This window comes from Grus americana, chromosome 12 (assembly GCF_028858705.1).
Source record: "Grus americana isolate bGruAme1 chromosome 12, bGruAme1.mat, whole genome shotgun sequence".
In the NCBI taxonomy this organism is placed as follows: Eukaryota; Metazoa; Chordata; class Aves; order Gruiformes; family Gruidae; genus Grus; species Grus americana.
Window position 1 is genome coordinate 11181814 of NC_072863.1, and position 25731 is coordinate 11207544.

General features: G+C 40.6%; 1 protein-coding gene across 9 annotated transcripts in view; it reads left to right on the forward strand.

The window, feature by feature from the left end:
- The window catches only part of TAF1 (TATA-box binding protein associated factor 1), a 35108-nt gene that overhangs the window by 7345 nt on the left and 2032 nt on the right, over window positions 1–25731 (forward strand). For 7 of the 9 annotated variants that reach the window (XM_054838945.1, XM_054838949.1, XM_054838946.1 and 4 more), the window contains 30 exons: window positions 241–357; window positions 761–928; window positions 2456–2583; window positions 2701–2808; window positions 3658–3831; window positions 3936–4109; window positions 4194–4298; window positions 5687–5887; window positions 6782–6923; window positions 7696–7826; window positions 8378–8458; window positions 8869–9018; window positions 9180–9299; window positions 9474–9649; window positions 10609–10850; window positions 12109–12316; window positions 12561–12726; window positions 12891–13102; window positions 13346–13454; window positions 13660–13758; window positions 14479–14656; window positions 15977–16044; window positions 16436–16558; window positions 17638–17730; window positions 17806–17890; window positions 20202–20269; window positions 20351–20467; window positions 23332–23457; window positions 24625–24720; window positions 25006–25156. In XM_054838945.1, the coding sequence (XP_054694920.1) occupies window positions 241–357; window positions 761–928; window positions 2456–2583; window positions 2701–2808; window positions 3658–3831; window positions 3936–4109; window positions 4194–4298; window positions 5687–5887; window positions 6782–6923; window positions 7696–7826; window positions 8378–8458; window positions 8869–9018; window positions 9180–9299; window positions 9474–9649; window positions 10609–10850; window positions 12109–12316; window positions 12561–12726; window positions 12891–13102; window positions 13346–13454; window positions 13660–13758; window positions 14479–14656; window positions 15977–16044; window positions 16436–16558; window positions 17638–17730; window positions 17806–17890; window positions 20202–20269; window positions 20351–20467; window positions 23332–23457; window positions 24625–24720; window positions 25006–25156 (4116 nt within the window). The remainder of the gene's footprint in view (window positions 1–240; window positions 358–760; window positions 929–2455; window positions 2584–2700; window positions 2809–3657; window positions 3832–3935; window positions 4110–4193; window positions 4299–5686; window positions 5888–6781; window positions 6924–7695; window positions 7827–8377; window positions 8459–8868; window positions 9019–9179; window positions 9300–9473; window positions 9650–10608; window positions 10851–12108; window positions 12317–12560; window positions 12727–12890; window positions 13103–13345; window positions 13455–13659; window positions 13759–14478; window positions 14657–15976; window positions 16045–16435; window positions 16559–17637; window positions 17731–17805; window positions 17891–20201; window positions 20270–20350; window positions 20468–23331; window positions 23458–24624; window positions 24721–25005; window positions 25157–25731) is intronic. The other 2 variants (XM_054838947.1, XM_054838953.1) reach the window with 1 other exon arrangement.

Below are 25731 nucleotides of genomic sequence, written 5' to 3' on the forward strand. Positions count from 1 at the left end.
AGCCAAACATAACTTTGAAGAGGCCATGGACTCCAGCAGTAAGCTGTGGGTGAATGTGCTTTTGTAAGTCTTACCCATACTAATGACACATGACACTCTTTGTGATATGAGCAGTAGGCCCATCCTGGTTCAGGCTGGAAATCACTCTCTGTGCAACCCCCAGGTTCTGATTTAAAGCACTGCAATGCCCCCTAACCTTCCCCCTCAAGCTAACCTTACTTTTGTTTTCCTTTTCTCTAGGTTTGAACCGCAGTGGCTCTTTGCTCAATCCACCAATTCCACTAGCGCAGAAACCAAATGTAGCAGGAGTCCTAAGTATAGCAAAGGGCAAAGAAAAGCAGGCCCCTGAACAGCAAGGTAACGAGGATGTCAGTCTTTGGTCTATGAATAGGTGCATGACACGTGTTTCTGTACAGACTTGTGTTCTATGTAATAGCAGGGTCATTTTTTTGGCAACAAGGTGTGGATAAACGAGATACTTGTTTGCTCTAAAACCTGTTAGAGGCCCTATTTCGTTCTTGGAGGTTCTCCGTGTTTCAGTGGAGCAAAATTTCTAAGTGTTGGTAAAGCTGAGACGTGGGGCTCTGCTTCCTCTTTGCTTCCAAGATGAGTTTTCTTTTGCCTTTTAGAGGTCCTGCCTCAGAAAGCCCTGAAAGATGGGGAAGATTGAGGGAATAAGATGTGGAGATGAGCTCTGAAATAATTTTCTGCCAAAGTAGTGTATAAAACTCTCTAGGATTCTACCTTATGATTGTTGCAGTTTCCATGGATGAAGACAAGCCCTGGTACTCTATTTTCCCAATTGATAATGAAGAGTTAGTGTATGGCCGTTGGGAAGACAATATCATCTGGGATGATCAGGCAATGGAAATGTACTTGGATCCCCCCGTCTTAACACTTGATCCAAATGATGAAAACATAATTCTAGGTATGTTTATGGCATCCAGAAATGTGACTCAAATGGGGAAAAAACAAGTGGAAATGGAAGCAAGGATTTATAGTCACACTGTAATGGAAATAAATGGACTGGGGCAATACTTGCGGCCTTCCTTCTGGCTTTTGAAGATAATTTGCAAGTAATCAAAGGCCTAAGCAGAAGGAGGCAATGCTAATAACTGTAATGGTGTGGTATATATTTTCAACTCCCAAGTTAAAAGCAATAACAGGAGAGTAAAAATTAATGCTCTGAAACCTAAATTTAACATAATTAATGTGACTCTTGGTGTGTTTTAGAAGCAACTGTCTTAAACCAACAGGCATGTAAGTGAAATTGAAGATGGAGGGTAGAGAAATAAACCACAAACTAGCCCACGCCATTCTCAGCATGACTTAAGCCTCTTTCAGGTTACAGTAATGGCACATGGGAGCAATGATACCTGTCAACATTTTCATTGCTGCTACAAACTTACTCAGTATTCATGGAGTTTGATTTGAATGTATTTCCTGCTTATATTGGTACAAGCTGAAGAGATTTTTGTCTTATTTGGACCACTAAAATCACCACTTTCTTTTAGATCTGTGTGTTGCTGATCTGCAAGCAGCCATATGTAATTTAAGGATAGGCATATCTTGCTATACTTTTATGTGGCCTGGATCGCATTTCCTTCTGCAGGAAAGTGGGTCGGTTCTGAGAATTTCTGTATGTATTGATTGGAATGTTTTGGTATTAGTCCGCAACCTTGAAAATCACTCTTAATTTGAGCTTGGTTAAAGTAAAGACAAACAGACTTGCAACTATTTTCTTTCCAAGTCTGAAATACGCCACAAAATTGCAGATGTTTGTATAAATAGTGACAAAGGTGAACGCATTCTTGTTTTATATAGAGTGACATGAGATCTGTGCATGAAGTTGATAAAGCGTTTACCAAGCCCATGTCACTAGGCACTGCTTCTCGTGTGAAAATCCTACTTGGAGAATCTGTGCTTCACAAATTGTAACTTTTAAATTTCATGCTACCTTTCTGGAATTTTTCAGGAATCCCTTTTGGGTTATCTTTGGATTCAGACTCCCTTTTGTGTTGTATATATGTGGGGAAGAAAAGGATTATTAATAAATGTAGTTGGGAAAGAGTATTGGCTCTCCTGTTGCTTTGACTCTCAGCTCTTTAGAATAGCTTTGGCAGAACAGATGCTATTTCTTGTACTTTGATCGATTAGATTATTAGTAAATTTTGTGTTGAGCAGTGGATACCCATAGCAAATCACCACAATCACCCGCCCCCCCTCACATCTACTCACTGCTGAAGAAGGTAAGGTAGGCATTTAAGCATGGAGCTTTTCTGTGTTTGTTGACCTTGTTTCATACAGGGAGGAGTGTAGAAAGAGGATGGTCACTGCAGAAACTGAACAAAAAGGCTAAAATGTCTGGACTGAGCTACAGCTCAGTAGGAAGTTGTGGTGCTGAAATGGGAGCCTTAAGACAAATGCCCTACAGTGTGATTACTTGTGTTTTTAGAAATTCCTGATGAAAAGGAAGAAATGACTTTGAACTCTCCGTCCAAGGAGAACAAGAAAGAATCTTCTCTAAAGAAGAGTCGAATCCTGTTGGGTAAAACAGGTGTCATCAAGGAAGAACCACAGCAGGTCAGCATAAGCTTTAGCACCTTGAAGGCTGGGAATGACATGGAAGAAGTGATTTTTTTTTTTTTTTTTTGGACACCCCTCTCTCTCTCTCTCTCTCCATGTTTAAAATTGAATTAGAACATGTCTCAGCCAGAGGTGAAGGATCCCTGGAACCTCTCCAATGATGAGTTTTACTACCCCAAACAGCAGGGACTTCGAGGAACCTTTGGAGGCAACATCATTCAGGTAGTCACAATAGTGTTGGCTATAGAGTGAGAAATAGAGTGTCTTAGTAGGAGGTTCCTAGCTCAGAGTATGATGTAGGATTTGTAGAAAGATAGAATTTAGATTACAGTATGTCAGTTAAGTTTCCGTGAGGCAGATTTTTAATGTTGTTTAATTAAAAAGATTAGAAAGGAGTTAGTTCAAACTTTTCTTGATTCCTCCATCAAACTGGGGTTTAGGTGCTAGATCTTGCTGTATCATACTTGCCATGCTTTTGTTTGGTAGCTGTTTCTGTACTCTTTCTGAAGCAGTAGTGGGAGGGGGGAAAGTGGTGCAGACTGTCAAGAAGTGAGGCTGTACTTCTGCTACTAGTATGTGTTTTAATCTGGATATTAAAAATAATTTAGATAATGATTAATTTGAACTACTGCTTACTAGCTGTAGGTGAAGAGGTGATTTTTCTTTTTTTTTCTCCTTCATTGTGGTATTCAGTATTCAGTGACCTCTTCTAAAACTCGTCTGATTCCAGCCTCTTCTGTAATGGGAAAAAATGTATATAATTCCAAATATCCTTCTTTCCCACTGAGAGGGATAATGGCTTTCCATGCTCCTAGTTAATAAAAAAAAATCCTCAAATTGGGTACCATTTGAAATACTAAAATTAAAGTTGTCTCTGTACAGAAGGGAAAAACCTATATGTGATGTAAGCACTTTCTGTCAAAAGGCAACATGTATCATAACAAGTGAATTTGTTAGCAGACTTAAAAATATTACTAGGTTCTGTTATATAAGGGTTAGCAGGATAGGAGGATGATCTTGGTTTTGAGATGCTATGTGTCACTCTTAACCCACATTTTGTTCCTGTATTAGCACTCTATCCCAGCAGTGGAACTTCGCCAACCATTCTTTCCCACCCATATGGGTCCTATGAAGCTCCGACAGTTTCATCGGCCTCCCCTGAAGAAGTACTCTTTCGGTGCCTTGTCCCAACCAGGGCCCCATCCTGTGCAACCTCTGCTAAAGCACATAAAAAAGAAAGCCAAGGTACAGTTATTTTTCTCTCTGTCTGATGTCTGCTGTGGCTCCATTTGCACAACAGATCTGTTTGATGTGCTGTCTTCCTAACACTTGTCTTTTCACTGGCACAGATGAGAGAGCAGGAGCGTCAGGCTTCTGGTGGGGGTGAAATGTTCTTCATGCGCACACCACAGGACCTAACTGGCAAGGATGGAGATCTCATCCTAGCTGAATACAGTGAGGAAAATGCCCCTTTAATGATGCAGGTTGGCATGGCAACAAAAATTAAAAATTACTACAAAAGGGTGAGTATGCAGGTTTTGCTGTTGGACAATGATTTTCTTCTGCCTCTCCCTGAGTGCTAATTGCACCTTCATTGCATGTTGCAGAAACCTGGCAAAGATCCAGGAGCTCCAGACTGTAAATATGGAGAGACTGTTTATTGTCACACTTCGCCGTTCCTGGGTTCTCTGCATCCAGGCCAGTTACTGCAGGTGAGAAAAACAAGCATAAGACAGAAAAGTTGAATGTGGAGTAATAGGCAGAATGTTTCATGACGTATTTATTGAATCACAAATAATGTTCAACTTCCAAAATAAAAGATTCAGTTTCATTTCTAGTTTAAGTCTCTTTATTTACAGATAATTTAGTTCTTGGCTTTTTAAATACATATATAAATATATATGTTGTATGTTTTTTAAAATTGTTGTAGGACTGATAGGAATTGCAGAAAGTTGCTGTTTTGCTTTGTAATGGCATTAGAAATACTGTTAGAGAGGACTGAGAGGAAGGCCAAAGCTGCTGTCGGGGAACTCAGAAATAGGTGTTGGAGGGGATGGAAATCATGGATGTATCACGGTCCAGGATGTGTGAGCAAAACCTTATGTGTGCTTCCTGAGAATTGCACTGCTAGTCTGCTGCATGCCAGTTACTAGTCAGGTGTGTAGACCTCTGCTTTTATGAGTCTTTCTCTGTGGCTGAAATACACGCAGCTGAGATGGGGAGAAGAATTAAGAATGTTGTAATGACCACCCAGTTACATTTATTTTTACATTTATCATGGATTTTGTATTTCAGTTAATGCTAGCTGCTCTTGCTGCAGCAATAATTCTGTCCATGCTGTACCACAGGAAAAAAGTAAGGTGAAAGTTGATTAGAGATTCATCACAGAACTGACAATGTTAATTGTTCGAGCCTAAGAGTACTTTATCATGGATAAAACAGGACTTCTGGAAAGCTTGAAGTGAGGACAGGGCCATTTCAGGGAAAGCTTTGCAATGTGGATGAGGGAGGGTAGTGTGGGAGAGTAGCAGTGGGTAAGGCTTGTGGAAGCCCTATGGGTGGAGAACACCCTTTATAGAAGAGAATGGTCTTTCCAGTTCCACTTGGTCTAGTGCCTCATTGGTGTTACTTTAGACTTTCTTACCTTTAAATGCTGAACTCTGCTGCTCTCTGCTTTTGTGGTTAGGTTCTTACAGCCTCCTTTCCTGAGCAAAGTCTTCAGTCCTTGCTTCTGTTGCCTTCTCCTATTCCCAGACTCTGTGCGTGTCCTGGGCTAATTTCCGTGGTTATAGTGTTCTTCTGCATATGTGTTCTTTTTGTCCCTTTTTAAAGTACCTCCTTAAAGGTCAATCCAAAGAGCCCTTCAAACTCTTTCTGCATTTGTTCTAGCGTTTCTTATGGTTTTGTGCTTTGTCCTTGATTATTCTCTGCATAAGCAAGGAATGTTCTGACTGTGCATCTACATATATTGTGATATAAATAATGGTGTACCATTGAAATGACTGTTTTGGTTGGGTTTTTAAGTTCTTTTTTGTAGATTGAGTTACAGAAAATTTGATCAAAACATGACTTTCAAACTTTGATTTGTTTCTCTTATTAGGCATTTGAAAACAACCTTTTCCGGGCCCCTATCTATTTACATAAGATGCCTGAAACAGATTTCCTGATTATCCGGACACGACAAGGCTATTATGTTCGAGAATTAGTGGATATTTTTGTAGTTGGTCAGGAGTGCCCACTTTATGAAGTACCTGGTCCCAATTCTAAACGAGCTAACACTCATATCAGAGATTTTCTGCAGGTATGTGATAAGAGACAGTTTGGGGATCTGAGAGGTCTTTAGAGGAAGCCCATGGCATAGGCATGGGCCTCATGTCAACAGACTTAATTTGAGAAGCTCATTGGCCTGCTATGCCTTCCTTTTTTGTTTGTTTGTTTTGTTGGGGTTTTTTTTATTGTTGTTGTGAGGTGAGAGCACTACAAGGGTTGGATATTAACCATACAGACCATTTTGGTTGTCATGCTTCTTCTGTTTACTTGCATCCTATCTGATAAGTGTATGATAGAGGCTTTTTATTAGCCAAAATAAAAGGTTATAAGATCATATAAATGTTAAGGAAACTGAAGAAATTAGAATGAATTTTCAAGTGGTTATGCTATATAAGATGACAGTTACATGGGTTTTACTGAGAGACAATTAAGGGATCTTATTGCAGTCCTATTACATAGAACAGAACTAGAGTTGCTTCATAGGTCTTTGTTGATTTTCTAGATCTTGAAGCATTTAAGCTTTGGGACTATAAGTCACAAATAAATATCCCCGAATGTAGATTTTGGAGAAAATATCTAGTAATTTACTGTCAGTTTAATTCAAAATTATAACTCAAGAGGTATTTGCAGAGCAGGAAGATCCCTGCCGTTCGTGGAGTTCAAGTTTCTGTACCAAAGCGTGAACATTTCTAATGTGATAATACAAAATTTCGAGACAAGTATTTTTTTCTGCATCTTATTCTCAAAAATAGCTGAACCTGAAGCAGACATGTGGCTTGGAAAACTTCACTAAGTAAAATTGTAAGAAACAATGGGTTTTAAGCAGGAAGTCTGAAGTAGTAACTAGAAACAGCATTGTCTATACTGTCTTTGCAGGTTTGTTGTATTCTTTCTTCAGACATCACAAATGAGTCTTGTTTTGTAGGTTTTTATTTATCGCCTCTTCTGGAAAAGCAGAGACCGTCCTCGGAGAATTCGCATGGAGGATATCAAGAAGGCCTTTCCCTCGCACTCAGAGAGTAGCATCCGAAAGCGTCTAAAGCTTTGTGCTGATTTCAAACGCACAGGTATTTAAAGATTTTATGTGGCAATCAGTCACATTCTTTGCTGCTCTTAGAGTTCCAAAAAGAGCAGGAGGAGACAACATCTTCTGATAAACCATTTTTGAAAACATCTATTTGAAGAGATGAAATGTAACCTGATAGGTTTTTTTTGTTCCAGTTTTTATAAATGTGCACTTTCTTTTGGGTCAAGTGTGCTTGATGGTGAGAAATTGCTACAGTTTGGACATTTTTTTAATAACCCTTTGGACAGTGATTTGGTTGTAAAGTAACAATGTATGACACCAACACATACACGTTCCTTTCCTTCTGTGTATGGCTGTGTTGTGTTTTGCAAGCAAATATGTGCCAGTAGAAGCTTGTCCCAACTTCACGAGTCTATTAGTGCTCTGAGAGCCTGAGTTCTGATTTTTGTGTATGCAGAATAATAAACAGGTGGTAATACAAAGCTTTTTGGGCTAGCCACAGGGAAAAGTAGCTTGAGGTGAGGAAGTGAAAGGTGGATTAAATCCTTTTGGAATGTAGCTTATACACTGAATGAACGTGAATGTATTGGCGTTTGCTGATATAACAGGCACTGAGTTAGGAGGTGTTGATTTAGACGAATGCAGAACAAAAATACCTATCACTTTTAGTGGTCCAGGTGTCACAGCTTTGTCGTACTTGCTCATTTTGCCAGCATTGCAGCAGGGTACAAAATCTTGAAATACAGTTAGGATTATGATGATATCCGACACTTGTAGGAAATTACTCAGTGTTTGATCTGTGCATTTTTCAGGGATGGACTCAAATTGGTGGGTTTTAAAGCCAGATTTCAGATTGCCAACAGAGGAAGAGATCAGAGCAATGGTATCCCCAGAACAGTGCTGTGCTTATTACAGTATGATTGCGGCTGAACAGCGACTAAAGGTAAACAGTCCTTGTAGGCTATAAGGCAAGTTACTGACAAGTAGTTCTGTGAAGGGTGAGGCTAGGTAACACCTTCTGCCTACAGCTAATTTTGCTATAAATTAGGCCACTTGCTACTGGGCAATTTGCTAAGTTTTCTGCTGCGTGAACAGGGAATTAAGCTCTTAAAGAGAGAGACAATATATTCTTACCACCTATTATATGGCTATTGAGTTAGCTATGCTCAAAAATATCAAAGGGAAGGTAAGAGAAAGGGCTTATTTTCTACCTGGAGCTCTCCAGCAGAAAGTAACCAGTATGTGGCTGTGAGAGAGGCTGGTTATTTTTTTTGAAGTCAAGTGCAATATTTAGTTACGGAGTTTGTCAAAATACTGGTTAGTTTGACATCTGTGACACTGTGGGTCACAGTGAATCTTGCAAACAACTGTCTGTGGAAGTGTGCTTGTTCAGCATGACAAGTATCCACAGGAGATTCATAATACATTTCTAGTTCTCTCTCCGGTAACCTTTTTAAGACTAGGTACTCATTTTTTCCAAATCTTTCTCTGAAGGATGCAGGTTACGGGGAGAAATCCTTCTTTGCGCCAGAAGAGGAGAATGAAGAAGATTTCCAAATGAAGATTGATGATGAGGTACTGTCAAAGCGATGCATGAGCATGTATGCCAATATATGAATCTGCATGGCAGGAGAGAAACGAGGTCTTTAAATATAAATGACATATTTAAAGTAGGATTCAGTAGATCAAATGTTCTTGCAACTTTCCTGGGAACTCTGCTGCCAAGCTTATACCTGTGTTTGGGTGTCCTTGCTAGGTCATTTCAGGACTAGGCTTTTTGCCTTAAATACCTTTTGTGAGTTATCTGGCACTTTGGTTCTTCATAAAAGTTTTGTCAGGGCAGCTGAAGGATCAAGAAGTGGAATTCACCCTCATTATGTCAATTGAAAAGTTCTCAATTTGATTGGAAGAATCCAAAATAAAAGCTTGAAATTCTCCTCGATGGTGGCAGGATTGTGAGAGCATGTTTCTCTTCTTGCTGACAGGTGCGCACGGCTCCATGGAACACCACACGAGCCTTCATTGCTGCTATGAAGGGCAAGTGCCTCCTAGAAGTGACTGGTGTAGCAGATCCTACTGGCTGTGGTGAAGGATTTTCTTATGTGAAGATTCCAAACAAACCAACTCAGCAGAAGGTATAGTTCGCGAGGTTGGGTTGGACAAGGAGCAATAACTGGAAAGTCATGTGGGAGAAATGGAGTAAATATGGGGCATCAGGAAGAGAAAATACCAGAAGCTGAGCCTAGGAAAGACTATTATGTGACAACATTAATAGGCTGTATCTTCTTCTGAACAGGATGATAAAGAACCTCAGCCAGTGAAAAAGACAGTGACTGGGACAGATGCTGATCTGCGTCGACTTTCTCTCAAAAATGCCAAACAGCTTCTGCGTAAATTTGGAGTGCCTGAAGAGGAGGTGAGCGTGAATCTGAAGCAGGTTACGGAGTTCTCTTCACTAATGGATCAGCAGCTGATGATGGAAGGAACGAATACATTTCTGCTCTGTCCTTGTGTAGAAAGTAATTGAAATCCACAGTCAGCTACCTCAGTTGTATGTCTAAAGCCATTTCTAACTGTCTTCCTCTTTCAGATAAAGAAGCTGTCCCGGTGGGAAGTGATTGATGTGGTACGTACAATGTCTACAGAGCAGGCTCGTTCAGGGGAAGGTCCTATGAGCAAATTTGCACGTGGGTCTCGGTTTTCTGTAGCAGAACATCAGGAGAGATACAAAGAAGAGTGTCAGCGCATCTTTGATTTACAAAATAAGTAAGTTCTTATCTGATGTTTACAGCCTTGAACCCCACCCTGTCCCCACCTTAAAAGTCCAGAACTATGTATACCCTGGGTCTCACTGATATGTAGTGGTATAGATGTTGATTCAACTGGTTGGGCCCACAAAATGCAGCACTGAGAGTGCTTTGGCTGTTAATAGAAACTTATGGGTTAGCATTAGTGTCTTGCTGTCATAGACCTTTTGGAAGGGTAGAATGAGTTGCATAGTCTGCCACGTATAATGGCATGAGATCATAGAATCGTAGAATGGTTTGGGTTGGAACGGACCTTAAAGATCATCTAGTTCCAACCCCCCTGCCAAGGGCAGGGACACCCTCCACTAGACCAGGTAGCCCAAAGCCTCATCCAACCTGGTCTTAAACACTTCCAGGGATGGGGCATCCACAACCTCTCTGGGCAATCTGTTCCAGTACCTCACCACCCTCACAGTAAAGAATTTCTTTCTAACATCTAATCTAAATCGACCCTTCGATGTTCCGAAGATCAGTAGTTCACCACCCTATGTCCTCTCTCCATCTCTCCCTGTCTTTCATTCTTTCACATCACTTTGCTATCTCTCTTGGGTAGCAGCTACCAAGTCTATGTCCTATTCTTTAGAACTGTAAGAAAAATTCATGCTTTATTCTTTCTTCTGGCCCAAGACCTGAGAGTGGGGAGGGAATATAGTACTGTTGATGATGAAGAAATCAACTTGTTGGAGAAGATTGACTTGGAACAATTGATCTTTTGGACAGGGGGATTGCAGGAGTAATCTCAGACTGAGAAGGGATTTTATTATACCTATTCTTGTAGTAGTGATTTGCAGCATTAATTTTCAAATCTTTGCGTCGTTTTTACCTTTGTGTGTCTGGGTAGGTAACAGGCTAATTTTTTTTTTTTTTTTTGGACACACACACCCCCCTAACTGAGTTTCAAGGTGCCACCTGTTTCAGGGTTCTGGAATCCACTGAGATCCTGTCAACAGACACAGATAGCAGCTCAGCTGAAGACAGTGACTTTGAAGAGATGGGAAAGAATATTGAGAATATGTTACAGAACAAGAAAACTAGTTCTCAGCTCTCTCGGGAAAGAGAAGAGCAGGAACGAAAGGAATTGCAAAGGATGCTTCTGGGAGAAGACAGTGGCAATGACAAAGAGAGGAGTAAAAAGGACAGGAGGGACAAAAAGGGGCTCTGTAAGTAACTGCAACCACCAGAATGTGCCTGGGAAAGGAATCAGAACTTTGTGTCAGGCTGCAAAGTGTGCTGATCTGGCCTCTCAGAGGAGGGTGTGGATTCTTTACAGGGAGAATGTATAGACACACTTATGTGGGGCTTCTTCCTTCTCCTGAGCAGTTACTGGCTAAAGTGTTTTCTTTGCCCCATAGCTTTGATTATTTAAACTTACTCTGGTATTTCTTTAGATATTTACTGCTGCTTGCTGCTTAAGTTTCCCTTTTTTGGAGGGGGGTATTTTTGAGTCGTTTTCTCAAGATGTGTTCACAAATAGTTCCTGCAGCCAGCCTGTGGTACTCTAATTGGATCTTGTGTGTAAACACAGCTATGTATGTGAAACAGATAGGCACAGTATATAGACTTACAGCAGTGTCTATTATACTGTGTGCTGTAGCAGTGCGTTTGGGAGGTAGTTAGGCAGCTGCCAGATTTGGATCTCTTGGACATGCATTTATTTTAAGTGCATTCCAACGGAGAACTTAACATGTCCCTAATTGGCAGGTAAAAGTATTTGACCTGTGAATGAATTTCTGTTTGTATGAGGGTGCTCGTGACCACTGTTACTTGTTGCATGTGTATGAGCAAAGTTGAGCTCTGCCGCATCTGGGTCAACATTATTTTTGCTGTTGGAAACCCAGATTGGGAATAAATCACTAATTAAACAATTACTGGAATGATTTAGTAAGGGATATGTGGAAGATTTGATGATGATTGTTGCCTTATGAAAATAGATCCAATGTTATTTTGAACAAAATCTCTCAACCAAAATTGTAGGTGGTGCTGGAAAGATTCTGTGGTCACACGAGACAAGGCTAGCTCGCTGGTTGTAACACTAGTTGGAGAACTGGATAACTGTTGACCATTGATTTCTGCCAGATCTCTGTACCATGATCAAAACCACTGTAACTATAAGCAATCTGGAGCGCTGTGTTGCAGTTGTGTTAGACGTTGTACTTAGGCACCTGCGGGTCCTCGTTGACTGTAGCTGTTCCTTCTGGCTTTTATAATCCACGTGGATAATTCAGTAGTTTACCTTAGTTTCAAACTGATATATGTCATGATAAGAGAACATGAACAAGCAAGGGAAAGACTTCTATTGCTTAGATTTTCCTGAATTTGCGTCTTGGAAGTTTTAAGCCAAAACTATCTGCTGTATTTGAACAGTGATGTTTCTACAGTGTGAAAGAAATTAGAAGTAAATAAAAGACTCTTTTGTAGCTTCAGGTGCCTCAGCAAACTCCCACAAAGATGATGACACTGCCTCTGTAACGAGCCTTAATTCCTCTGCCACTGGCCGCCGCCTCAAAATCTATCGCACGTTTAGAGATGAGGATGGGAAAGAATATGTGAGGTGCGAGACAGTTCGGAAGCCCGCTGTTATTGATGCCTACTGCCGAATACGGACTACCAAGGATGAAGAGTTCATGTAAGACCTATATGATTTTTTTTTTCTTTTTAACTTTGCCTGTAGACTGTAGATTTCATTCTATTAGCAGTATGAAGAAATGTAGAATTGAGTGTAGAGGCCTGGCACTGTAATTGTGGAGACAGAGAGATTGCATGGCTGTCCATTTGGAGGGTATTACAAATTTTGTGCAGTGATTGACCTGGCAGAAGATTACCTGGTAACTCAGATGAAAAACTTGTGGGTTTTTTTTTTTCTGCCACAGACGAAAGTTTGCTCTATTTGATGAGCAGCACCGTGAGGAAATGCGGAAGGAGAGGCGCAGGATCCAGGAGCAATTACGGCGGTTAAAACGGAACCAAGAAAAAGAGAAACTCAAGGGCCCTCCAGAAAAGAAGCCCAAGAAAATGAAAGAGCGTCCAGACTTGAAAGTAAGCATATCCACGCGTAAAGCATGCAAACAGGTCTTGAGTATTGGAGAAGTTTTCTGTTCTAGTGATGTACTAAAGGTCTGATTAGGGGATTTTAATTATGCTTTGCCTCTAAACTAGGAGCTTATGTATGAATTCTGATCTGTCGTTTTGTATTTTTGCAGCTAAAATGTGGAGCCTGTGGTGCAATTGGCCATATGAGGACTAATAAGTTCTGCCCTCTTTACTATCAAACAAATGCCCCACCTTCTAATCCTGTTGCAATGACAGAGGAACAGGAGGAAGAGCTGGAAAAAACAGTCATTCACAATGATAATGAAGAACTCATCAAAGTAGAAGGAACAAAAATTGTTCTGGGAAAACAACTGATTGAGAGGTAAGAGTAGAAGCAGAGATACCGATAAGTAGTAAGAAAAAACAATTTAGAGCTTAGAGCACACTACTCATATGTATATTAATCACAGGAGTAGAGACAGGGCTTTACATAGACTATTACTACAGTATTTCAGTTGTGTATTAGGTATTATGGCAGATGGGACCAGAGCCAATACTACGGGACAAATGGTCTTGATTCACGAGAGGGCTGGAGAAAGTATTACGCTTTTTTGTTTTTACCTAGTGCGGATGAGGTTCGCAGGAAATCACTGGTGCTGAAGTTTCCTAAACAGCAGCTTCCTCCAAAGAAGAAGCGGCGAGTAGGGACAACCGTTCACTGTGATTATCTGAATGTGAGTGAAGGTGTTACTGACCTGACTGCAGCATCTCTATTTCTGTTTGTACCAACTGGCCAGTTTCTTTACTACTCCTGTGCCTCCTCTGCATGCAACAGATACCTACTCAGTAAATTAATAAACTAAATTGCCTAGGATTTCTGTGGGTAAATATTTTGCATCTTGGAACTGCCTTAATTTTTCTGCCTCCCAATTTCTTTAGCGTCCTCATAAATCTATCCACCGACGGCGCACAGATCCCATGGTGACGCTGTCATCCATCTTGGAGGGCATCATCAATGACATAAGGGATCTTCCTAATGTAAGTTTAAACTATGAGAATAAAAATCTGTGTCTTAAGCAATACGGTTGAAGTAGGTTATGTGTTGTACACACCAAAATTAGGCTAAGCTTTTCTCTTCTCAGTGGTGTACAGTCCCTTTCCCCCTTGCCCTGCACACAGTTAGTATGCATTATTTCATGTTATCTCAGCTTAGAATCCTTTTTGAGATGAAAATGTCCAGAACATAAAATAATGTTGAATAGTTCTGTATAGATACATATTCAAAGCCTGGGACATGATTTTTATTCCCCCCACCCCCCCAAACTAGAAAAAGATGCATAACACTCGATGTAGCAATGTGGAATACTTTTATATATGTGGCACTGAAGAAAATTGTGTACTTCACTGTTTTTGACTAGATTTTACCAGAAACTTGTAAAATCAAAAGATTAAATAAAAGATTTGAGTTGAAATGAGAATTTAAAGTTCAGTTTCTTGACTTTTGTGCTGCATAACAAAAAAATACTATCTGAGAATTCTTTGTGAGATTTTTCTTCTTAATGGTATTAAAGAATATTTTGTAGAAGAAAGTGATAGCCACTGTGGGGCTGAGATTATCATATTTTCCCTGGTGCAGTTAAGGAACTGATTGTGTAAAGGTTTTATATGGTAATGCCTGTTCAGCTGTGGAAGTTAAACTGAGATTAGCTGTGCTAGTATCGTGTTAATATGCGTACATTTTTTTCTTTTCATCCTCAGACATACCCCTTTCATACACCTGTAAATCCAAAAGTTGTCAAAGATTATTATAAGATTATTACTCGGCCCATGGATTTACAGACCCTGCGTGAAAATGTTCGTAAGCGGCAGTACCCATCCCGAGAAGAGTTCAGGGAACATCTGGAACTAATTGTTAAGAACAGTGCGACTTACAATGGTAGGCTATTAACAATGCAGGGAAACTGTGTTTCTGCTGTGGATTTTTTACTTCTAGAAATAACGAAAGCAACAGAAAAGCAGAATAAATTCACTGTCAAATGGCAACAATAAACACATGTTTTTCCAGATATATCTGAAAGAAATTCATAAATAAGAAAGAGCTGGACTTTAGCATTTAACAATGACTAAACAATGACTGTGGTGTAGTAATCGAAGTTCAATTACGTTTGAAGACACTGATGCATGTATTAAGTCAAACTGCACTGAAGCAAAGTCCTGCATATCCCCTTCATATAGGGCGAAGCTAAGCAAAACATTGTCTTCAGCAGATGACATTATGAGTGTCCTTCCTTTTTTGCTTTTGGACATGGATCAGTGGGGAGATATTTGTGAACTTACTTTCTCAATATTATGCTTTAATGAATGAATCTTTCAATACAAATAGGAATAGTTCACACCTTTTGAATCCGTTGCCTTGGTGCATGTAGCTTTGAGTAGAGTTTACTGTAGTGATTTTGCATATTTTGGTTCTTAGTTTCAATAAATTTTTCCCCATTTGGGAACTTCAGAAAGCTAGTTTAAAAAAGCAAAAAGCAGTAGAGCATGCATCAGCTGGGGAAAAGTGCTGATTCACTGAGCAACTATAGGTCAGCTGTATTCTGACTGCTGATAGAAAGGTCTTTGTCCAAAAAGTATTCATTCGACAGATAAAAAAACCTCCGAGCTGCATTGAGTCTTTCTGGGCTGTGCAGCATTCAGGGTGACACTGGCACTGGTTTTGTGCCTTGACTGCTTCCTTTATTATTTTGACAGCTAAGTCCCTGTTTTATCCCAATAAATGAGATTTTTTTTTCATAGTTCTGTTGCAAATACTTGTTTCCATATCTGAGGAATTGTGAAATTATTTAAAGCGGTGGTTTTCTGAATATTCCTTTAATGTCCATCTTGCCTTCCTAAGCAGTTCTGCTTCCCTGACTGGATTTAGTGAAGGAAACTGAAATTTCATGACTTACACTCTGAAAGTTTGGAGGTTTTAGAGGCCAGTCTTCCACAGGCACAGCTGCTTTACCATAGGGTTTCCAAACCTTAACAGAATGTATACCAGAAGTGTGAATATTTGATACAAATAACCTTTTCTCATATAAAATCCATACTATACTTTAGTAAGTTTGTGTATTGAGAATATACTTGAGGATATACTCCCAGATGTACTAGAAATATAATCAGTGATGTTTTAGGTGTAAAGATTAATTCATATTGTGAAATAATTGGCCTTTTTCATCAGGCTGATCTCACTGAACTTTCTGTGTGTTTGCAGGGCCAAAGCACTCACTGACACAGATATCTCAGTCCATGCTGGACCTGTGTGATGAAAAGCTAAAAGAGGCAAGTCTTGTGAATGAGTTGTGATCAGAGTGAAGAGGGAGGGATGGTCAGGGGTGGTTGAGGAGTCTGAGGATAGAGGACATGAGTAGGCAAACCAAAGGGCTTTAAGGAGAATAGATGAATAAGGGAACTCCTCCCCCCACCCCGGGGTGTATTTGAATTTTTACAATTTTAAACAGTTCACATTAGAGTCTTTCTCAAAAAATAGATGTTTGTTTGTTACTCTAGTTACTTTATCTTGTATGCGGGGTTGTATTTAGACTATTATTCCTCCTTATGTACAAGTGCCTTCATGAAGAGGTGAATGGGAGTCTCTTTGGGACAGAGTATCCTGACACTAACAGTTATTAATCTAGGGTCAGCCACTGATGTTCCTTACTTCTTATTGCAGAAGGAAGATAAACTGGCTCGATTAGAAAAAGCAATTAATCCCCTCCTGGATGATGATGATCAAGTGGCATTTTCCTTCATTTTGGATAACATTGTCACTCAAAAAATGATGGCAGTTCCAGATGTATGTAGCTTGAGTAGAGTGTGTGTGATGTGCAAAATGTGCTGATTATAGTCCTGTGGCTGTATATTTACATTGTGGTGGTTAGTGTACTGCAAAAAAAAAAAAAAAAAAAAAGTGTGTGCTCTGTCAGGGAGCTGGCCTGTGATTTTTCTGACTGGCACAGACGCACCTGTACTCACCCCCTTCACTAGAGCATAGGTCCAGAAGTGAAGGCTGGGTTCCAGGTTTTTTTCCTGCTGCTCTCACTCCTGGATAGTGCCTGTGTCAGCCTCCCATTAGTATGAAGTCACTGATTTTCTTTAAGCATAGTCATAAAACATACTCTTCTGCCACTTATAGCACTTGCTTTGGTAGATCTTGAAGCACTCTGCAAAGGTACAGTTTTCAGGTGCAAATGAAACACAAGCTCATTTCTAATTGATCAGGTTTAGCCAGTGTTGTACCAGTTTGTTAGTATTTTAAAACAAACAAACAACCCTTAAGCTTACCAAATAAAACTGCACAGATAAGGACTCATCTTTAATGTGTATTGTGTCTGAATGGAGTAAGGAACAGGAGTCTGTAGTGGTTAGACTGAATGAGATGGCTTAATGCCTGCCTTTTTTAAAACTTTGTTGGTTCCATTCTCCGTTGTCACCAAGTTCTCATTTCTGATGTTTAGAAACAGATTTTAGAGTTTTTCTATGCCAGCACCCCATGATGAACTGTTAAATTGTTATATATAGTCCCTGTTGCAAGGCTTATATTATTTATTTTACAAGCAATGAGTGTTCTTGCTGGACACTGCGGTTATGTTGTGGAGGAAACAGTGATATTAAAATCCTTTATTATTTTGTATTACGTGTTCCTACTGTCAAAACAGGTATCAGCAAACCTAGTTAAAAATCCAGCTGGTAGATCTTTTTTCTGTGTCCCCCCTGAATCTAAATGATTGGATTCAAGATACCTTGTGATAAATACTTTTCATACATTTTGAGCATTAATTAATTCTGGAGACTTGCTTTATGAAATTTGTATCTCAAACTGTAAAAATATTCTACATAGAATCTTTCTGAACTTGTCACTTTTGTTTCCTTCAGTCTTGGCCATTTCATCATCCAGTTAACAAGAAGTTTGTTCCTGATTATTACAAGGTGATTGCTAATCCAATGGATCTGGAGACTATCCGCAAGGTGTGTAGCTTGAACTGAGGAGCCACTTGAGAGATGTTTAGACTTTATTACTTACTGGATGACAATCTCTTCCAGAATATCTCCAAACACAAATACCAGAACAGAGAGACTTTCCTGAATGATGTTAACCTCATCCTTGCCAACAGCATTAAATACAATGGTAGGTGGTGAAAATAAGGCTTCAGCTGCCTTCTGTACATAGAATCATAGAATGGTTTGGGTTGGAACGGACCTTAAAGATCATCTAGTTCCAACGCCCCGCTGCGGGCAGGGACACCCTCCACTAGATGACGTTGCCCAAAGCCTCATCCAACCTGGTCTTAAACACTTCCAAGGATGGGGCATCCACAACCTCTCTGGGCAACCTGTGCCAGTGCCTCACCACCCTCACAGTAAAGAATTTCTTTCTAACATCTAATCTAAATCGACCCTCCTTCAGCTTAAACCCATTACCCCTTGTCCTGTCACTACACTCCCTGATAAACAGTCCCTCACCATCTTTCCTGTAGGCCCCCTTCAGATACTGGGTAAGTCGCAATTAGATCTCCCTGGAGCTGCCTTTTCTCCAGGCTGAACAACCCCAACTCTCTCAGCCTGTCCTCATAGGAGAGGTGCTCCAGCCCTCCGATCAGCTTCGTGGCCCTCCTCTGGACTCGCCTCCAACAGCTCAATGTCTCTCCTGTACTGGGGCCCCCAGAGCTGGACGCAGTACTCCAGATGGGGTCTCACAAGAGCAGAGTAGAGGGGCAGGATCACCTCCCTCGACCTGCTGGTCACACCTCTTTTGATGCAGCCCAGGACACGGTTGGCTTTCTGGGCTACAAGCGCACACTGCCGGCTCATGCTGAGCTTCTCATCAATCAATACCCCCAAGTCCTTCTCCTTGGGGCTGCTTTCAATCCATTCCTCGCCCAGCCTATAGTCGTGCTTTGGATTGCGCCGACCCACATGCAGGACCTTGCACTTGGCCTTGTTGAACTTCATGCAGTTCGCACGGGCCCACCTCTCCAGCCTGTCAAGGTCCCTCTGGATGGCATCCCTTCCCTCCAGCGTGTCGACCACACCACACAGCTTGGTGTTGTCAGCAAACTTGCTGAGGGTGCACTCGATCCCACTGTCCATGTTGCTGACAAAGATGTTGAACAGTGCTGGTCCCAGTACCGACGCCTGAGGAACACCACTCGTCACTGTTCTCCACTTGGACATTGAGCCATTGACCACAACTCTCTGAGTGCAATCATCCAGCCAATTCCTTATCCACCGAGTGGGCCATCCATCAAATCCATGTCTCTCCAATTTAGAGACAAGGATGTCGTGTGGGACAGTGTCAAATGCCTCGCACAAGTCCAGATAGATGACATCAGTTGCCCTTCCCTTATCCACCGACGCTGTAACCCCATCATAGAAGGCCACCAAGTTTGTCAGGCACGATTTGCCCCTAGTGAAGCCATGTTGGCTGTCACCAGTCATCTCCTTATTTTCCATGTGCCTGAGCATAGTCTCCAGGAGGGTCTGCTCCATAATCTTGCCAGGCGCGGAGGTGAGACTGACCGGCCTGTAGTTCCCTGGGTCTTCCTTTTTACCCTTCTTAAAAATGGGGGTTATGTTCCCCCTCTTGCAGTCAGTGGGAACTCTGCCGGGCTGCCAGGACTTCTTAAATATGATGGAGAGTGGCCTGGCCACTTCATCCACCAGTTCCCTCAAGACCCGCGGATGCATCTCGTCAGGTCCCATGGACTTGTGCACCTTCAGGTTCCTTAGATATTCTCGAACCTGATCTTCTCCTACAGTGGGCAGTTCTGCATTCTCCCAGTCCCTGCCTTCTGTGACCTGAGCAGTGTGGCTCAAGCACTTGCCAGTGAAGACTGAGGCAAAGAAGTTGTTGAGTACCTCGGCCTTCTCCATATCCTGGGTAACCATGTCACCCGTTTCATTCCGGAGGGGACCCACATTTTCCCTCGTCCTCCTTTTCTCACTAACATACCTATAGAAGCTTTTCTTGTTTACATCTGGGCACCTGTAGTGCTATCAAAGCCTGAAGCTGTGAATCCTGAGCTTGATTGTTGCTTTCCTTTCCTGCCAAGAAGAGAGATGCTTAAACAGTGACATTTTCACTGTCACATGGTGCTTTATTTACCATCTTGTGCAGAATGGGGCAGTTACATTTGGTGAGGATTTTCTACTTCTTCTGTACACATCTCTGCTTCAGTGATTTGTTTCTGGGAATTTCCTTGAGATTGACAGGTTACAACCTTCCTATATCCTAAATCATATTTTTAATGCTGGAACAAACAGGTTGCTCTTCGTTAGCTGAATGTGAACCCTGCTTTATATTTCTCCTTAGATCAAAAGGTGTTGGGATTTAGGGACCCGTGTCATGACAGCTGTGTAACCAAAACCAGTCTTTCTGTCTTAGCAGCTGGAACTGAGCAAATGTCAGAACGCATAAAGAGATTTGTTTCTTACTACAGGGCCAGACAGTCAGTACACAAAAACAGCCCAGGAGATTGTAAACATCTGTTATCAAACTTTAGCTGAGGTATGTGGACAACTCTACTGTAATATTTTTGTACATTTGAATTTTCTGTTCTGCAACCTTATCAAGCTTCTTTGTTCTTAGTATGATGAGCACCTGACTCAACTTGAGAGAGACATCTCTACTGCTAAGGAAGCAGCACTAGAGGAGGCAGAACTGGAAAGTCTTGATCCTATGACCCCTGGTCCCTACACTCCACAGGCAAGTGACCAAGCAAAGTTTTCACTTCCTTTATTTTAGTTTCAATATCCTGGATGTTTGATCTAGAAGTACCTCTTTGTTTACTGTTCTCTATCTGTCTGCAGTTTGTCTTGTAGTACAGTATCTTCTTGTATGGTGTACTAATAGGTATTTTTTAAGGATAAATATGAGAAGCAGTTGTGATGCTTCAGAGAGTGAGATACCTAAGACAAAGAAGGTAATTTACCAAGCAACTTGCAAAACTGGTCTCAAGATGAACTGTGTACAGTCATGTACAAGTGAATGTTGGTTGGAAATTCAAAGACTGCAGGTGTAGCAGTTAGAAACCCTCAGAAGGCAAGCAGTGAAAAGGTAAAGAGAACATGAGGAAAAACCATCAATACTGTAATGCTGAGAAGAAGGCAGAGAGCTGTTTCGTGGTGGTATTGTTGAAGAGGCTTATTGGTATGAGCAAAGAAACTGCTTAATATGGTCAGCAAAGTATGACTCCTCTACGTTCTTTGGTGGGATTCTTTACATTTCTTTATTTTGGTTCTAATAGAAAGAACATGTTTTACTTTTCATTATTATTTTATAGCAGACAATTGTGTGTGTCAGTTATTATGTATGTATTGTAGACCAAGGTGGAAGCATAATTTGTACCGGAGATTGTATGACAGACTGCTTTTTCAATGTTTACAGTTTGGCAAAGTTTTATAAGCTATTTAGACTTTTTTTTTTAATGCTTCTTCTTGCCTTGGGCTGTTTGGTTGTTTTTAAAAACATTAGTAAAAAACTTTCACCAGGAATGACAAGTTCATTCCTGAAAAATAAAATTGCCTTTGGAATTTGCCTGATAAATTAGGTAACTGTTCAGGGAATGTCATCCTAGTGTCAGTGATGTACCTTTTGTTTATTTGAAAAAACTATTGAAGTTCATAAGACTTGGGAAAGATTTGTCTGCTATTAATTGAATGATCAAAACTCAGATGTTATATACCCTGTGTAGGAAGCCAGAGCAAAGCTTTCTTTGCAGTTGTTCATCCCAATTGTAGACCAATAATTTTTCTGTTCTGTGCAAGTCTGGTGTGATTACATCTGGAAAGTTGAATTTAATTTTAGTAAAGTCAGAGCAGAAAAGAGGGGCTTGAATTTCAGGAACAATTTAAAATCTTACAAAGATGATTTTTAAGACAAAAATCAGTTTAAAATTTGTTTAGGCAATAACTATACAAAGATTATATAGCTCGAGCCAGGATAGCAGGCTAAAACCAACTTTGGGGCAGTATTTAACACCCCCCATCCATCTGTCCCCACAAAAAACCCACCCCAAAATGTAGCATTTTAGAAAGCTAGAAAGAACTTGCTAGGAATGATGATTGAATTCAACAGGGTGGGAATACTGAAACTGAGTATCACAGAAAAAGACCTTCCTGGCAATGGGAAGTGTCAGGCTGCAAGGGAGTCTTTGGAGATTAGTTGTTGAAACTTATCCATCGACACATTTCAAGGAAGATTAGATGGAATCAAGGATGATCCCAATACTGCAGAGAATGAGGGACAAATACGCCATTCTTCTCTCTATCTGATGGTTTCCCTCCCAAGAGCAGAGTATTACATGCTCTGATTTTTTTTGAAGTTGGTGATCAGGAGAGAGGAAGAGAGGCCTGAGCAGTGAACTGCCAATTATTTGTCTGTTCCTTCTCTGTGCTTGCTAAAGAGAGAGTTTCCTGAACTTCTCCCTTGAACTTGTCATCTGAAGGCCACCCTTTCCCTCTGCTTCTTGGCTGGAGGTACATTCCCATTTCCCACACTCCCAAACTTGTCACAGATGGTAGGTCTGGTGATGGTTGCTTGGCTCTAGTTCCCTTTATTTCAAATGTAGTTGTGATGACTATTATTTATGTCCCCATAGGTGTCTTCAGGAGTTGTACTCCAGGATATAAAAAGCAAATACAGCAAGTAGAGAGGTGTCTGTGGTTTACATCTCTGTTTAAATTCCTAGGAAGCCTGTTTTGCCTAATTGAAATGGTATTGCTGCTGCTCTTAACACTTCCAGGATTGTCGTGATATATCAAACTGTGTATTATAAGGGCATTTCATCAAAATCCTAATCTGTAGTTCCTCATTAACTCTTCAGAGGTCAAATAGCATGCAAACTACAAATTGGCTTTTAGAACGTTTTATCCAAACCCCCTTTTTTTTCTTGCTTTTGTCAGCTTTAGGGACTCTTGAGACAGTGATTTACATAGAATTGATTTAAAGTTGAAGCTTTGCTATTTCATATGTGATAGACTTTCCAGATCTGACAGCAGCATTTGTGGTTGCAACACCACTTCCTCTGTAGGAATGGAAATTAAAAGGGCCATGCTGAGTCAAACCAAATGTTGATGTAATCAAGTATTCCATCTCTGGCAGGGACCAGAAGTAAGTGAATGCAAACATACAGTGCTCCTTCTCACAGTGAAGCCTCTCTGCTTCTGGCAAGTGGCTGTTCAGGCACCTTAAACTGATGTTGCATCTGGACTGTTGTATTTATGAGCTGCAGAGGGCTAGTGTCTATAAATCTATCTAATCCTTTTGCAGTCCATTTATGATTTTGGCCTCTATAGGATTGCACTGCATAGAAGTACTGACTTCTATTTTAAAATCTGCTATTTGGTAAACTTCAAACCTGAGGTTGTGAGCCATTACATTTTACTATGTTTTTTGTTTAAGAATAAATAGCTTATTTTGATTAAACAGTGTTTAATAATATAAACACCATGCCAAAAAATGCATTTTGCATTTAGTCCTGAAATCCCAGTCTTGCCTCTCAAGATACTGTTCTAGTCTCAGTACAGTGCCTGAGAATGTTGTGTCTCCTGTTTCCACATATACTTTAGCCACCTGATTTGTATGATACCAACACTTCCCTCAGTATGTCTCGTGATGCTTCAGTCTATCAAGATGAGAGCAATTTGTCTGCTATGGACACTCCCATCACTACCCCAGAGAAGCGAGGAACTCAGGTCAGAACCCTCCATTTTTTCATGTGGTTGGAGAGTTGGAATGTATAAGCAAATTACTGAAGGGAGGCAATTAATTTGTAGGAAACAGGTGACAAAGATCAACAGGTTTCCCAAGCAGAGAAGGGAATCCATTTCAAAAGTTAAGCAATTTCCTTCATTTTGACTGCTCTGAGGGAAAAGGAAGAAATGAAAGAGCACTTGGAATTGAGACACTGCAAAACAAAGAATAGAGAATCAGAAGCTGCAAGAGAATCTGCCTATGGCCATATATTTGTTTGCTTCACTACTTCTGGGAGTAGAAACCTGGTGACTCATGCTACAAAGGGCTAATATGTAATTCCTTGTTGATTCTGAATAGGGAAATGGTGAATTATATTCTACAGACTTGGCAGATGATAATTAGATCATTATCATTGCATCCAGTGACGATTAGAAGCTGTACAAACTGTCTTTATTCTGTATTTAAAAAAAAAAATCATTGGAGGAGAGGGAATAGCAGAAGGAGATGCAGTAGTATGACCATGAAAATAAATTACCAGAAGGAGGAAGAAGGTGACAAGGGCCATGAGACTGAAGGTGGTACCAGAAAGACTAGTGAGAGCTATTCTGAGCAATCCAGACAAACAGAGATGGAATATGAGTAGTTCTGTCTAGTATTGTGGCTGTCTGTAGCTTTGAGAATGCCTTGTAGATTTGGAAGTCTTCAAGCTTTCTGTAGATTTTCAATTTGCAGTGTTTGGGACAGAATCTGTATGTCCTCTCTACCTTGGACTCATGATGACTGAATGAAGAACAGGACAGAGAAGGACAGGAGAAGATTTGTTGGAAACTGCTGTCTGCTTTTAAAATATTATGTGAAAATAAGCACTTTTAAAGATCTAGTGGTATTTTCCAGAAATAGCTGGGTAAACAAAGAACTCTGGTGCTGTAAGGCTGGAGACTCCCTTTTCAAGGATGAACATATCAGGATAAAAGTGTATGGAGACTCTGATCTTGGAATAACGAGAGAAAGGATCCTTGCTCTGAGAGTGATATACACATGGGGTTTTTTTTGTCTTTCCCCCCTGTACTCCACACCCAGATGTGGTCCAGATGTCAGTCGTACCCTTTGACTTATGTCCAGTAGTGCCTTCCTCAATGGTATTGCTATTTGTGTTCCCCATTCAGATGCGCCAGCGAGGTAGGCTGGGTGAGGAAGACTCTGATGTAGATATTGAAGGATTTGATGAGGATGATGATGGGAAACCTAAGACTCCAGCCCCAGTGAGTATATTTACAGAAATCCCAGCCACAGTCTACGTGTTGATTTGCATACTTGTGGTAGAAGTCTCCGTAGTATAAGGGTTGTCTGTTCTGTCTGCCACCCTGAAAAACAGCAGTATTCATAGCAATAACTAGACTCTTAAACGTAGTTTTAAAATGTTAGCATTATGAAATGAGTGAATACTTCAGAATGAACAGTGTGATAAATAATAGGCATGTGCTGGAAATAGTAGCAGTAGTTTATATGTTGTCTAATCTTCACTATCCCTGTTGTGTATGACCTAGGAAGTTGAAGATGCAGATGGTGACCTTGCTGATGAAGAAGAAGGATCAGCCCAGCAGCCCCAGGCCAGTGTCCTCTATGAAGATTTGCTCATGTCGGATGGAGAGGATGATGATGATGGGAGTGATGAAGAGGGAGATAATCCTTTCTCATGTAGGTGTCTTTTTTTATAAAAGGTTGACTAGGAACTGCTTGTTCACAAATCCAGCTAATTTTCTCATGCTTCCATCACAAAAACATGCAGTAGAGAACATAGAGCATAATTGGGATATGTAGGTCAGGTGGTCTAGTAGTCAAAAGGGAAAAGATACCAAAGGGCAAGATGAGAAAACTGGATGAACATAAGTGGAACTGAAAACAAAATGGAACAGGAGTGCTGTAAGTACAGACACAAAAGAAAGCAGAGTTAAGACAAGATCTGGTTGATTATATTTCATAAAGTGAAACTGCAAATGGTTCTGAAAAGACTGGGATTATGATTTGGTGTGCAGAGCCAGGAATAGGCAGTTTAGTAAAAGCATGACCTTTATTTTGATATGAAACAGTATGGTCAATATTACCAAGAACTGGAAGAGGTGTCTGAAGGTTCTCCAAATTGTTTCCCTGTTTTAGTGAAACACTTGCCATGCAGAAAAGCTTATAGTGGTATTTAGCGATGGCTTCTGAAGATTATTAGGGGAAAATTATTCAGAATAGACAAACAAATAAGGCCTTTTTGAGTAATGGTG